A 14,667-nucleotide genomic window follows, 5' to 3' on the forward strand; every position below is an offset into this window, starting at 1 on the left:
ACGTCACAGGAACCTTCCTCTGGGTCACGGACAGAACCTCACTGATGCTGCTCCACAGACACACAAACACCAGAACCTCCTCAGAGTGATGGTCCGGGTCGGTTCTGGTCCATCAGAATATCAATCGTCTGGATTTAGCAGATCTGTTATGGTTGGAGAGGATTTTGTCATTTGGACCGTGGTTCTGGAGGCGTGTCAGGTGGAAGACGGCCTGCAGTGGCGTGGAGGGGGGGCAGAGGGCGGTAGTGAGCAGGAACACTTCTGATGAACCACAAACATTTTATTTTAATCAGGCTCCTCCCACTGATTACATCACTTTGTCTGGGGGGGCGTGGTTACCCCCCAAGGCATGCTGGGTAAATAGTTTGCTAGCCAATCCCCCCAGCTGCTCCGAAGCCCCTCCCCTTCTTCAGCCCTCCCTCTGTTCACCTCCCAGCCCCCCACCACCCAGTCCAGCTCCTCCCTCCCCCCTCCGCACCCCTCCCTCTCCTCCCTCAGAATAACGCTGTAGCGTTTCCTAGAGGCTCCTCCCCCTTCTCTTGGCTCCCTGACCCTCCCCCCTCCCTCCTGGGGGGCCATCCTGCATTCCTCCATCACCTCCCTCCATCCTTGCACCTCCTCCTCCTTGCTCAGCAGCCTGAACAAGGTCTTCCTGTACACCCCCGCCTCCTCCCCTCCGACCCCCCCTATGGCTCCTCCCTCCATCTGATCACATGAGGCCCCGCCCTCAGGAGCGTCTCTGTGGATGAACAGAACAGAGCGGTACAGCGCCCTCACCCCCCCCGCACCCCCCTCCGTCCCTATTTGCCTCAGGAGAACCTTCTCCTCGTGGCCCCCCCTCCGTGCAGCGGCGAGAGGCTTGTATACCCCCCTGTACCACATGACCATCTTCACCACAGTCAGGAGCGTGCACGCCGCTGATACCGTGCACAACAGCAGGCAGCCGGCGAACAGCCAGACGCAGAAGACGCCTGCAGCCGCTGCAGACGCCCACCGCACGGACACCCCCCCCTGCCGCCCTGCGCTGGGGGTGGCGCCGCCCACGGCTGCAGCTGTGGTCCTGAAGGGAGGGGCTGGTACGGTCGAGGTTCTTGTGGTGGGGCTCCTGAAGGTGGGGGCTGTGAAGGTGGGGGTTGTGGAGGTGGGGCTCCTGGAGGTGGGGGCTGTGGAGGTGGGGCTCCTGGAGGTGGGGGTTGTGGAGGTGGGGGTTGTGAAGGTGGGGGTTGTGGAGGTGGGGGTCGTGGGGTTCCTGCTCCAGGTTTGAACCTCAGGGGAGGTCACAGTTCCCCCCGGCTGGACCTGTAGAACCTCCCCGGTTCTGTCTGACTCAGAAAAGTGAGACCAGACATGGAAACGGGTGAACCAGATCCACGTCACCAGCTCCACCTCCTCCACCACCACCTCCTGAGGAGGAGGTGTTGTGAGTGGGGGACGTCCTTCTGTAGCAACTAGGAGGAAGTCCCCACGGGGAACAGGTTCTGCTGGACACAGGTCCGATTCTTCTATTGATATGAGCGGTTGAAATCTGTGCCGCTCAGGAGAGTGACACACCTGAGGAAGAGGAGGACAGGTGAGGAAGAGGAGGACAGGTGAGGGAGAGGAGCACAGGTGAGGGAGAGGAGGACAGGTGAGGAAGAGGAGGACAGGTGAGGGAGAGGAGCACAGGTGAGGAAGAGGAGGACAGGTGAGGGAGAGGAGGACAGGTGAGGAAGAGGAGGACAGGTGAGGAAGAGGAGGACAGGTGAGGGAGAGGAGCACAGGTGAGGGAGAGGAGCACAGGTGAAGAAGAGGAGGACAGGTAAGGAAGAAGAGGACAGGTAAGTAAGAGGAGGACAGGTGAGGAAGAGGAGGACAGGTGAGGGAGAGGAGCACAGGTGAGGGAGAGGAGGACAGGTAAGGAAGAGGAGGACAGGTGAGGGAGAGGAGGACAGGTGAGGGAGAGGAGCATAGGTGAGGAAGAGGAGGACAGGTGAGGAAGAGGAGGACAGGTGAGGAAGAGGAGGACAGGTGAGGGAGAGGAGGACAGGTAAGGAAGAAGAGGACAGGTAAGTAAGAGGAGGACAGGTGAGGAAAAGGAGGACAGGTGAGGAAGAGGAGCATAGGTGAGGAAGAGGAGGAGAGGTAAGGAAGAGGAGGACAGGTGAGGAAGAGGAGGACAGGTGAGGGAGATGAGGACAGGTGAGGGAGAGGAAGACAGGTGAGGAAGAGGAGGACAGGTGAGGGAGAGGAGGACAGGTGAGGATGAGGAGCACAGGTGAGGAAAAAGAGGACAGGTAAGTAAGAGGAGGACAGGTGAGGAAAAGGACGACAGGTGAGGAAGAGGAGGACAGGTGAGGAAGTGGAGCATAGGTGAGGAAGAGGAGGACAGGTGAGGAAAAGGACAGGTGAGGGAGAGGAGGACAGGTGAGGAAGTGGAGCATAGGTGAGGAAGAGGAGGACAAGTGAGAACGAGGACAGGTGAGGAAGAGGACAGGGGAGGAAAGTGAGTCTGTTTTAAACGTTAAACTTTAATCTGAAAATCAGGTGTGCTTCCTGTTGTCCTTTCAGAATAAAGGCTGTCTTTTTCTCTCACCACGCTGTCGGGGGTGCTCTTGATGTCCCGGCCGTCCCGGACGTGGAAGTTATGCTTGTACTTGTTCATGTACCTGCGCAGGTAACCAAGGGAACAGGAGCACAGCCACGGATTGGCTGACAGGTAGAGGTATAGCACCTCCTCTGTCGGGCTGAACCAATCATCAGGCACCACCTGGATCTGATGAAGGAGAGCCCCGCCCCCCCAGGGTTAGACGTGACATCAGGAATCCAACGGCTCTTTCTTGGAATGTTTCCCACCTGGTTGACCTCCAGGTAAAGTGTTTCTATGGCAACGAGGGGGCGCATCATGAGGGCAGGAAGAACTGAAATCTGATTGGACGTCAGATCCAGGATCTGAAGCAGAACAGAGCAGAAATGTGAGGACGCCACACTGATGACGTCACAGGAAGGTATACAAACATGTCATGTGACCATGTCGCCCCCTACAGGCCGAATCATGTAAAAATGATTTTTAAACCATTTTCATAAAAACATCTCATTTCTGTGAAGCAGCTGCCTTCAGAGGCGCCACACAAACCCAGGAACCATCAGTGGGTTCTCTAGAACGTGGCGGTTCCACGGTTCCACCCGCTGACCTCCAGCTTGTTCAGGCCGGAGAAGCTGCCGTCGCTCAGCGAGGCGATGGAGTTGTTCTCCAGGTAGAGCTCCATCAGGGCGGGGCAGGCCGTGAAGGAGCCGTCCGGGAGCGCCGTCAGGCGGTTGGACCCCAGACGGAGAACGCCCAGGGTGGGCAAAACCTCGGCGGTGGTGCGGGTCACCCCTGGAACCTGGAGAACCACATTAGCGTGACTTTGGGTCAGAACTTTGTCCGTGTTCTGACGGGACGGGGGGCACCTTGTTGTCCGTGAGGTCGATCTCATAGATGTTTGAGAAGATCCGGAAGGAGGTCCAGGACAGGGCGGAGAACTGGTTGGCTGGAAACAGCAGAACCTTAGAACAGAAGAAGGAGAACAGTTGGAGCTGGGGGGGGGCTCCACCTGTCACTCAGACATTCTCCGTGGAACAGAAACCGTTTATCGTGAGGTTCCGGCTGTTGGGACTTCCTGAGCTCTGCAGGCTCCAGATAACAGCAGACTTCCTGCTCAGGAACACAACGTTCCTCCTCCACATGGAACTCAGAGGAACCCGCAGACGCTCCACACCCGTGACGCTTCACCAGACACCTGATGCCCCGCCCACTGCAGCTGAGGGTTCAGGTTCCAACTGCATGGTGGCATTTCTCAGAAACTTCCTTTAGTAGAAACAGAACACGAGGAGATCGGGTCCCTCAGTGAACGAGAACCCAAATGAGGTTCTGGGGACACACCGATCCGGAAGAGTGGAACCAGGAAGGATTTAAACCGTCAAAACCAGACCAAGAAGGATCCCACAGGACCGGACGCTGGAGCTCAGGTCCGGAGACGTTCCTGAGCTGCTTTTAGTCAAGAACATATGAAGAACCTGAAGGACGACACCAGCAGCTTCACGGTTTTCTGTGGAACGTCTACAGAACAGCAGCTAGAACCTTCACGATCTCCGTTTCCATGGTGATTATTGAGGAGGAGCAGGCCTACGGTGGATGTTAGTCACAGAGGATCGACCAGAACCAGAGCTGGAGACAGGATGCCAGAAGAGAACCTCCTGAAGAGCAGGAGCCCTGAGGCTCTGCGCCTCCTCCCTCCTCCTGCTGCCTCTGAGGAGCAGCAGACGAGTCTCACCTGCGTCTCGGGGTCCACCCCCGGGGGGAGGTCGCTGAAGCCCGCCGCCGTGCAGTTCTGCCTCAGCCGGTGGTCCTTGTCCCTGTCGGAGCGGCAGCCCGCCATGGCTGTAACCACGGCAACATGGGGCAGGAGGAGCCCAAGGAGCAGCATGCTGACCCCCACAGACGTTTGAGAAGAGGAGCGGAGGAGCAGAGGAGGCGCTTTTAAAGGCCGCCGCCGTCACAGGAAGCAGATACGACTGCAGGAGGTCAGCTGCAGCCGCAGATATGCAGCTGTGGCGTCCAAGCATGACAGAGCGCTGAGCGGGCGGTGCCGGGACCTCCGGGAGGCCCTTGAGGTCCCAACAGGAAAGAGAGAGGGGTGGAAAAATTCAATTTCAATGTTATCTGCATAGCCCAAATTCACCACAACAGTCGTCTTGATGGGCTTTGTATCGGTAATTGAAAAATTAAAACATGAAATCAAAAGGATCATAAATACAAAGAGTTCAATGGGAAAATACGAAAATGAACTGACTAAGCTATACTGGCATCGCTGCCCTTAGACCCCCCTTCTCTGTATGGAGTCCTACACTGTTCCTAATTAAATAAATAAATATTTAATTAAATAAATAAATATGGCCTCATGCAAATACACAATCAACCAACAAATCTCTCATAAATATATAAATAGATCATGAAATTGTGAAAAACCTGCACACAGATTTTAAATTAGCCATTATATTATTCAATATATTTCATTTTGCTTTAAAAACCTGTTTATTATTTTAAAACAGCATTTTAAAATATTCATTTTAATCATGTTGAATATTGTTCTAATTCTATGGCTCTTTCAGAACCTCGGATTTCTAAATCCATATTTTCCAAAGTAGTTTTGTTTTTATTTCATGTTGCTGTTTTTCACAATGGCTGATTTATTTCATGAAGATCTTTTTCAGCAGAATGAGTCTGTCTGTCAATCAGTGAAAGTGGGCGGGATCTAAACGCTCATTGGCTCATCCATGGAAATCGACTCATATTCCTGGATACCCGCTCTGCGGTGTACCAGTTACATAGATGCCATATTCCGGCGACATCTGCAGGGCTTTGTCGACATTAGCCGATGAAATGGAGGGAAACAATCTGTGGACAGACGCCATTTTGAGTCGTTTAGATGACATATTTGAAATGCTCAGCAGATAGTTGCTGCAGAAGATGCAGACATTGAAGACTCCGTTTTTGACAGTTTAAGAGCATTTGAGCTCCGGGTTTCTGTGGACCGCACCACGGAGGAGGAGCTTTCTTTAAGCACCGGCCGTCCACGTCTTGAAGTTCCCGTGGAAACCCTCAGGACTGTTCTCTGTGGAATGACCACCAAAGCTATTGCTAGCATGTTAGCCGTGTCTGAAAGCACTGCTTGAAGAAGCCTTAGGGTGAGTTATTTAGGTGTTTTCTACTTAAGCACAGTGTTTTCATTTCTTCCTTCACCCATTTCTCACACATTCTAAAGATTTTATGAAAAGCAATTTAACTTTGACCTTTGTTGCTAACAGATGGCAGTTTCCTGGTTAAAAACATCGCCCCCTAGCGGTTGTAGTAACCAAATTGTATTAGTACAAGTAATTCCAGTCAGATATTTTTGGTCAGTTTATAGGCTTGTTTCAAATGAAAAATGATTACAAACTTAAATTCATTGACATTCCTTTATGACCTTCCCAATAATTGATACACAAGGTTTTTTTTTAAATGATCTTCCATTTCTTTCCAGACTTGAACGTCTTTGTGTCTGAAATGTCCTGGAGCTTTTCTCCACCATCTGTACTGAGCTGCAGGTTCAGGGCCTGCTCAGTCCTGCTGAAGAACTGGACCTTTATGCTTTCTTCACCACATTCAGCAGCATCTTCACGCATTTGCTCGAGCTTGGACCCATCATGGACTGAGAACGGCCAACAACCGCCCCCCCCCTGCAACTCTGGCTACAGCACAGAAGAGGGGGGGCCCGACTTTTCACAGGTACAACTGCGTTTTATTCTAATTTAACTTTCATGAAAGCTTTTTTTATGACAGCAAATGAATTAGCTTATGTTGGCTTTTTTGTGGCGTAACATATTTTATCTTATATACTTTAGTGTTTAGGTTGATGAATAAATGCCAGTTTGGAACTGCTGTGGAAGTGGGAGATTGTTTTGTAGCATCAAGTGATGATAATTTGTCCCTCGGACAGAAATGATTTGCTCCAGAAGACCCAGCTACATGCTAAGGGGGGGGGGGCAGATGAGATGTTTTTGACCCCCCATCAGTGAGTGGGGATCTGCTGACTCTGAGTCCTTATCTGCTATTTTTGTAACAGATTTTAAAAATAAACTACGGTAATTTAATAAACAGATGCAGATTAACCTCAATTAGTATTCTTAAATAATTCTTTTATCATTTAACACTTAAACTTTTTTAAGTACCGGTAGCTTTAACCATAGAATAAGAATAGTGCAACTGTCCAAAACAAATGAACTAACCAATTAACCAATAAAATGAGGGGATAATTAGTCATGTTTGGTGACTAACTTTAGGATTGAACATTTTGATTAGATGTGGTTCATATCCCCATTAAAAATTCTGATGACTTTCTTTTAATAAGTTGTAACATAAATGAGTTTTCACGATTAGCTCACATCAATTGAACCATTTCCTAGTTTTGGTTATTCTTTTTTTTTTTTTAGAGATTATGGGAATCTTTTTTTGACCTAAAGGATGGACATCACATTTTATTTAATTCTGCTTAACTGGAGGCCTGTCAAATAGAAATAAAAAGGCATATCAAACAATAGCTAGTGCCTTAAGGGGTTAAATCAACTTTTCCCTTCCTTCTTTCCTGTTTTTTCTCATTAAAAAGGGGAAAATAAAAACTTTTCCATGGAAATGCCTTTGTAGGTCGTTGTTTCCATTGAGAAAAACTAACGCAAACTGTCAGTTTAAAACATTTAGAAGGAGTTTCTGATCTCAAAAGTCTGAATCTGTCAACATTGCTAACTCTATTTTTTTTTTTGTGCCGTATTCTTCAGCAATACATTGTTGTTTATAATATGCAGACTTCAAGTAGAGGATTTATCTGGAATGATAAAGATAAAACATAAAGCGTTGTTCATAAAAATACATTAAATGATGTGTACAAAATCCAATTCAGATGGAGTCTCCAAATATGTGATCAGGCCCATTTCTGATCAGGATTTGACTGGGACCCCCCCTAAAAACAGGATTTGACTGGGACCCCCCTAAAAACAGGGTTTGACTGGGACCCCCCTAAAAACAGGATTTGACTGGGACCCCCCTAAAAACAGGATTTGACTGGGACCCCCCCTAAAAACAGGGTTTGACTGGGACCCCCCTAAAAACAGGATTTGACTGGGACCCCCCTAAAAACAGGGTTTGACTGGGACCCCCCCTAAAACAGGATTTGACTGGGACCCCCCCTAAAAACAGGATTTGACTGGGACCCCCCTAAAAACAGGGTTTGACTGGGACCCCCCTAAAAACAGGGTTTGACTGGGACCCCCCTAAAAACAGGATTTGACTGGGACCCCCCCTAAAACAGGATTTGACTGGGACCCTCCTAAAAACAGGATTTGACTGGGACCCCCCCTAAAACAGGATTTGACTGGGACCCCCCTAAAAACAGGGTTTGACTGGGACCCCCCTAAAAACAGGGTTTGACTGGGACCCCCCTAAAAACAGGGTTTGACTGGGACCCCCCTAAAAACAGGATTTGACTGGGACCCCCCTAAAACAGGATTTGACTGGGACCCTCCTAAAAACAGGATTTGACTGGGACCCCCCCTAAAACAGGATTTGACTGGGACCCCCCCTAAAACAGGATTTGACTGGGACCCTCCTAAAAACAGGATTTGACTGGGACCCCCCCTAAAAACAGGGTTTGACTGGGACCCCCCTAAAAACAGGGTTTGACTGGGACCCCCCTAAAAACAGGATTTGACTGGGACCCCCCTAAAAACAGGATTTGACTGGGACCCCCCCTAAAACAGGATTTGACTGGGACCCCCCCTAAAACAGGATTTGACTGGGACCCCCCCTAAAAACAGGATTTGACTGGGACCCCCCTAAAAACAGGGTTTGACTGGGACCCCCCTAAAAACAGGGTTTGACTGGGACCCCCCTAAAAACAGGATTTGACTGGGACCCCCCCTAAAACAGGATTTGACTGGGACCCTCCTAAAAACAGGGTTTGACTGGGACCCCCCTAAAAACAGGATTTGACTGGGACCCCCCTAAAAACAGGATTTGACTGGGACCCTCCTAAAAACAGGGTTTGACTGGGACCCCCCCTAAAACAGGATTTGACTGGGACCCTCCTAAAAACAGGGTTTGACTGGGACCCCCCCTAAAACAGGATTTGACTGGGACCCTCCTAAAAACAGGGTTTGACTGGGACCCCCCTAAAAACAGGATTTGACTGGGACCCCCCTAAAAACAGGATTTGACTGGGACCCCCCTAAAAACAGGATTTGACTGGGACCCCCCTAAAAACAGGATTTGACTGGGACCCCCCTAAAAACAGGATTTGACTGGGACCCTCCTAAAAACAGGGTTTGACTGGGACCCCCCCTAAAACAGGATTTGACTGGGACCCTCCTAAAAACAGGGTTTGACTGGGACCCCCCCTAAAACAGGATTTGACTGGGACCCTCCTAAAAACAGGGTTTGACTGGGACCCCCCCTAAAAACAGGATTTGACTGGGACCCCCCCTAAAACAGGATTTGACTGGGACCCCCCTAAAAACAGGGTTTGACTGGGACCCCCCTAAAAACAGGGTTTGACTGGGACCCCCCCTAAAACAGGATTTGACTGGGACCCTCCTAAAAACAGGGTTTGACTGGGACCCCCCCTAAAACAGGATTTGACTGGGACCCTCCTAAAAACAGGGTTTGACTGGGACCCCCCCTAAAAACAGGATTTGACTGGGACCCCCCCTAAAACAGGATTTGACTGGGACCCCCCTAAAAACAGGGTTTGACTGGGACCCCCCTAAAAACAGGCAGCAGATTACAATATAGTTCTTAGGTTTTGTCATGTGTCCTTCTTCAGGTGAATGAGGACCATGGCGTGGACTGGACAGGACCGTATAATTACCGTCCATCCACTCAGGTCCCTGTTCCTGACATCCAGCTTCCACACATTGACTGATCAAGAATGTTCCGGATTGCCAAACACCGATGTTCCTCTGGGTCGGTCTCTGCAAGTTTACTGGAAAGTATTCATGCACTCAAAATGAGGTTTTAAAAACCTTTTATGACACAAGTTCACGTTTAACCACTGTTGTCTGATATAATTCAGTTCTATCCTGAACTTTGATTAGTTGTAAATGTTATTTTATGTGTTTTAAAGTAAAGAAACAGAGTGGGACCAGAAATTCTCCTTTTTTAATAAATTTCTCTAACATACAGTGATTGTTGCAATTTTTTTTCTGGAATTGACCAAAATGACTGCCTTAGGAAAAAACTTATATCAAATGTCTTAACATTTTCCCCTTCAACAGTTCTGTAATAACAAAATATGCACATCATCACACAATAGGCTCAGCTGATCACAATTAGGTTTGTCTAGTAGACTATAATGGTGTATAAAGAAAGAAAAAGGGGAAAGTCTTCATTCTAACACTTTCAGATTTTTTAAACCAAAACTCTACTTCTGACGTGTATTTTCTTTAAAACGTGAAAAACCTAGATATTTATCTGGAACTTAATTTGACTATTTCAGAACAAAACAAGCTAAACTGCATTGGAACGGAAATCAGACAAGAATATGGCAACACGTCAGAAGATCTTGCAGGTCAAAGTCCTCCTAAACCAGACCAAACCCGTGTCAGAGGAGGTGGGACACGCCTGCATGGCCACCAGAAGTGACTCCTAGTTTTGGGAATGTGCAGGAATACGTAGAACCTCCAAACAGGTGGAGGACTTTGGGAAAGTATGGTCGTTCACCATTTCAACAGTTATTTCTCTGGGCAGTTCTTCCCATCCAGTCCAGAATTTGAGAACTTGGGCTTTTCGTTGTTCACACGATGCTGAACACAGACAGTTAGCTTATGGAATTTGCCATAATACGGCGAATGCTAATGCCTGGTCGACTTCAACATTGCTGACTAAGTTAACAGCTTTATAGACTTAGACATGGATTATCCAAACTCTTTTTAGGAAACCATTTCTGGTCTATACCCCAGTTTTTTTTCTCCAATCTTATGGAATAAATTATAATGCTATAGCGCCAGCTCCACCTAGTGGCCAAACTGAAACGCCCCCCAGGACAGTTTGGATGATTTTACCATGTTAATGACACATTAACACTGTCTGGTTTGAACAATCTCATTGGTTTATTATGTCACTAATTCATTTTACAGAGTGAACTGGATCAGATTAATATGAATATATTTAAAACATATATGAATTATGACTGTATTTCTATTCACATATGTCTAAATTTGTAAACCATGGAAATTCAAAATTGAATAGAATCGGGTGGATGGAACAATTGAAAAAACGTCATCAAATAAAATCAATTCTGAAAATGATTGGTGATACCCAACCCCCACTTAAACATGTAGGATAATAATATGCCCATTTAACACCCCCACCCTGATTACTAATGGATTGTTTTAAGAGACTTACCATGTTCAATAAAAGATCGCAGGTACCCTGATACTCTGCACTGGTCTGCAAGTGAGCATTCGTCATCATCATCATCATCATCATCATCATCATCAAGGTCCTTCCCTGGCTAAACTATCCTTTCAAGGATGGACTGTAAACTAAAGTGTCTTGTTGAAACATGTTTGCCTTAAGCATTGTAGCATTTGTTTGGATTTTACAGAATTTTTTTTTCTTCCATTAATTGAATTGTGCATTTTTCTTAAACACTTGAGACAATGAGGACAGCTGGATTTGTTGTTTGGCTTCTGTGGGGATAAAGTCATCATTTCAAAACCAGATCTTTTTGAAATTCTGATCTGTAAAGAGGTTGCACTTTACCTCACCGCACAGAGCAGTCTCTGAATCCTCGGTAAAAACAAGGCTATGATGTCTGGTCTTTGTGTCAGTAGTGCCCCCCCCCCCCCCCCCCATGGTCTCCCTTTCCTCAGCTGCTTGACTTGACGCCTTGTTCATGTTATGACCTGCAAAGGTGAGAAGGAAACCAAAACCAGAACATTCAGATCCTCTAAGGAAGGAGCTTTGTTCATGTTCCAAAAGGACTTTTTATCTTTGGTGGATGTTATTCACACGTATTTCTATGCGACTAGCACACAAACTGATGGAAGTTCATGTTGGTCACATGTAACACATGCAGCCATGATGTGCATGGCTCATGTGTTACTTTATGTGGGCCAAAGGTCAAACTTTGTTGTTGGGCACATGTGTTTAAAGTTGAAGTCCCATCATCTGTCAGGCTCCTTGGTGTGTGAGATGTGTTCTACGCATTTGATTGGCTGCACGGATTTACAAAATTATGTGTAATTAGTTCCCTTTTTTGTTTGACATTTTTGTTCATTTCACATTGAGGTCATAACAGCTGATAACTTCCAGCATGGAGTAACAGACGCTCACACAGACACTTTGACTGGTTTGTGGGACACCTGGAAGGTCCCAGGACAGGGCCAGCTCAAGAACTCCTGTTCTGTCAAATCAGCTGGAATACAAAGACCAAAACCTAAAAACCAGGAGGAAACGGGGAAGAATTAGAAATTATGTTAAAAAGTCATTTATGTCTCAAGATCAAAAGGTAGAAAAGTAGAAAAACCAGCTGAATGGTGGTACGGACATCAATCTCAGGACAATCCTTAATGTGAACTCTCACTGTTGGGGGTGAGCCACCAAAAAGGACTAATTCCTGACAGACATGGTCCACCATGAAGGAATGCATGGCCCATCATTCTTCCTGGATTTAAAAAAGCAAAAAGAAATTGTCTTTAGTACATTAATACAAAGTTAAAAAAACAAACCTTCAAAACTGCTGTTCATCATTGTGTACAGCAGATCTAGTATGTTGTATTTCATCAAACATTCATCTAAACAGTAACTTACCTGCAGAGACATGAATTGTCCAACACCATTGTCTCCTGTTGGTTTAATCCTAATAGCGGTTGAAAATCCCAGTTTATCCACAGTTCCTGAAACACTCAGACCAGCCCGTCTGGCTCCAACAATCCTGTTCGTTCAAACTCACTTCAATCACATTTATTCTCCGTTCTGACGGTCGGTTTGAACCGCCACAGATTGTCTTTACCGTGTCTACATTCCTGAATGTATTGAGTTGCTGCCATGTGATTGGCTGATTCCAGATTTGTGTTAACTAGCAGTTGGACAGGTATGCTTCCTACCAAAACCACAGCTTTCTATTGGGGTTTTTCTAGCTACTTATGCCATTTCACTGAAACTAAAACAGTTTCTGACCTGCCACTGAACATGTGACTCTCCATTAAGGTCTGGGGGTGGATGGATCAGAGGATCTGGTTCACCATCAAACGTCTGTGTTCTCTGCATATAGTAAAGATGGATTATCATGTCAATAAAATCTTAAACTATGATTTACTCTCTTAACTATTTATGGTGCAACAAACCCCCAAAATGAAGTATTCATATTTTAGACTACACTAGTTTTGTGTTATAGTGAACTACATGTATTTAGATTCTGATGTGACAGTAAAATACATCCCAAAGTTCAAATGAAAGCCAAACTGAAGAAGGAAATTATTTTACAGAAGGAGCATCTCTCCCCCCTCCCCCAACAGCAGCATCCTCTGGAGAAATAAAGATTAAATCAACACAGAAGTAAACAGATCTGCATCTACTTATTGTGTTTCATTTGTGTGACATTACCTTCCAGTTTGCAGCAGACAGGGCTGCCCACTCTACCTTTGGGACACTGTCAAAGCAGATGAGGGATCTCTCTTGATCCTCAGTACTTTCCCTCAGATCCATTTGCAGGAAAACTGCCTTCCTGGTCTCCTGCTGTGACAGCAGGTTGGACTTATAGAGACAGGCAGCTTTGGTTCCATATGGTTCACATTTCCACTCTGACAGACAAGCATTTGTGTAGATAACTACAATTAATAAGCACCATTATTTCATCCCTAGTTGTGTATACAGAGCCAGGTTTCCAGAATATGCCCCTAGCTACATTTTGTGTTTGAGCTGCCTGCTGCTTCCTCTGGACTTGACCTTTCTCCTTCTGGTGGAGTCTCTGCTTCCTGCAGCAGCATTTTATCTGAAGACTGCACTGCTCTGACTGGAACCATGTCAGAATCCAAAATGCTAACATCTGATTCTTCTGCTTGGCTGCAGTTTTAACATTCACATATACATACAGTATATATAATACACTTTATTTTTTACAAACGCTTTAATGAAAAAAAAATGAAACAAAATGTGTCCACAGTTGACAATGTGGGTTTTAAGTTTTAAGATGGTGGGTCAAAGATGACAATAATGTTGAGGAAGATCTTGGTCTGTAGGGGCGAATAGTCTGGAAACCTCAGCTTTAAAAGAAAGAAAGAACACTTAAAACTATGAACAACCTATACAAACATTTTTATTTAATTTTCCAATCTTGGCTTTTTCCCCAAAATATTTTTAAATATATTTCTGTTCATTTGTACATTATGCAATGATAATGTAGTCAGTCAAGAATCTGTTCTGCACATAAACACTCACCTGAGCACAGGTGTTAGCTCACCTTTGAATGACTGAAATATTTCACACTAGTTGGTTTTAAGGCATAAGTATGCGTGTGAACACTATCTGTTTTGTGTACATGTTGACATGTGGACATTTTTTGCAGCTAGCAGGTGTGTTGATAACATTTGAGTGTGTGTGGACAGGCCCCGCCCTTTTTGTACTACATTTTAACCTTACCGTAATGATAAACAACCAGTAAACCTGTCTGCTCTATGCTCTCACTATCACCCCCCCCCCCCCTCTGACATCCCTCCCTCTTCTTCCCCTCTTTCCTTTTCCGTCCGGTCCAACACCAAAGATTTTCAAACATGATTGAAATTAATAAAGTTTGGCCTCAATTCCAAAAGGGGTTTATTCAGACATACCTTTGGTTTGTCTGAAGATTAATAACCCCTCTTGTTAAAGTAAAATATGTCCAACACAAGAGGCCCTCAGCTCTCATCTGCATGCCCAGCTGTTGGACAGGACAAGTTAAAAAAAAAAAAAAAAAAAAAGAATCTGTTCTGCTCTGTGGCAGAGATTCTCCTTGAAAATCAATTCACTAAGTTAGAGTTCATGTTCAACTATAATCATCCTCTTTTTTGCATGACTGGCCAGTTTTCATAATCAATCACGGACATAATTTCTCTTGACATTTTTTCAGTAACCCTTGT

The 14,667-nt window shown here is 46.2% G+C and overlaps 1 protein-coding gene across 1 annotated transcript; it reads right to left on the bottom strand.

The window, feature by feature from the left end:
• Positions 1-262: 262 nt before the first annotated feature.
• LOC101155410 (platelet glycoprotein Ib alpha chain) lies at positions 263-4,731 on the bottom strand. Its single transcript, XM_023948880.1, has 6 exons — positions 4,293-4,731; positions 3,430-3,525; positions 3,171-3,362; positions 2,833-2,928; positions 2,573-2,752; positions 263-1,551 (listed from the first exon to the last, which is right to left on the bottom strand). The coding sequence occupies exons 1-6, from the start codon at positions 4,443-4,445 to the stop codon at positions 313-315; spliced, it is 1,956 nt and encodes a 651-aa protein (XP_023804648.1). The 5' UTR covers positions 4,446-4,731; the 3' UTR covers positions 263-312.
• Between the last annotated feature and the right edge of the window lie 9,936 nt (positions 4,732-14,667).

The sequence above is a fragment of the Oryzias latipes genome, chromosome 18 (genome assembly GCF_002234675.1).
Source record: "Oryzias latipes chromosome 18, ASM223467v1".
In the NCBI taxonomy this organism is placed as follows: Eukaryota; Metazoa; Chordata; class Actinopteri; order Beloniformes; family Adrianichthyidae; genus Oryzias; species Oryzias latipes.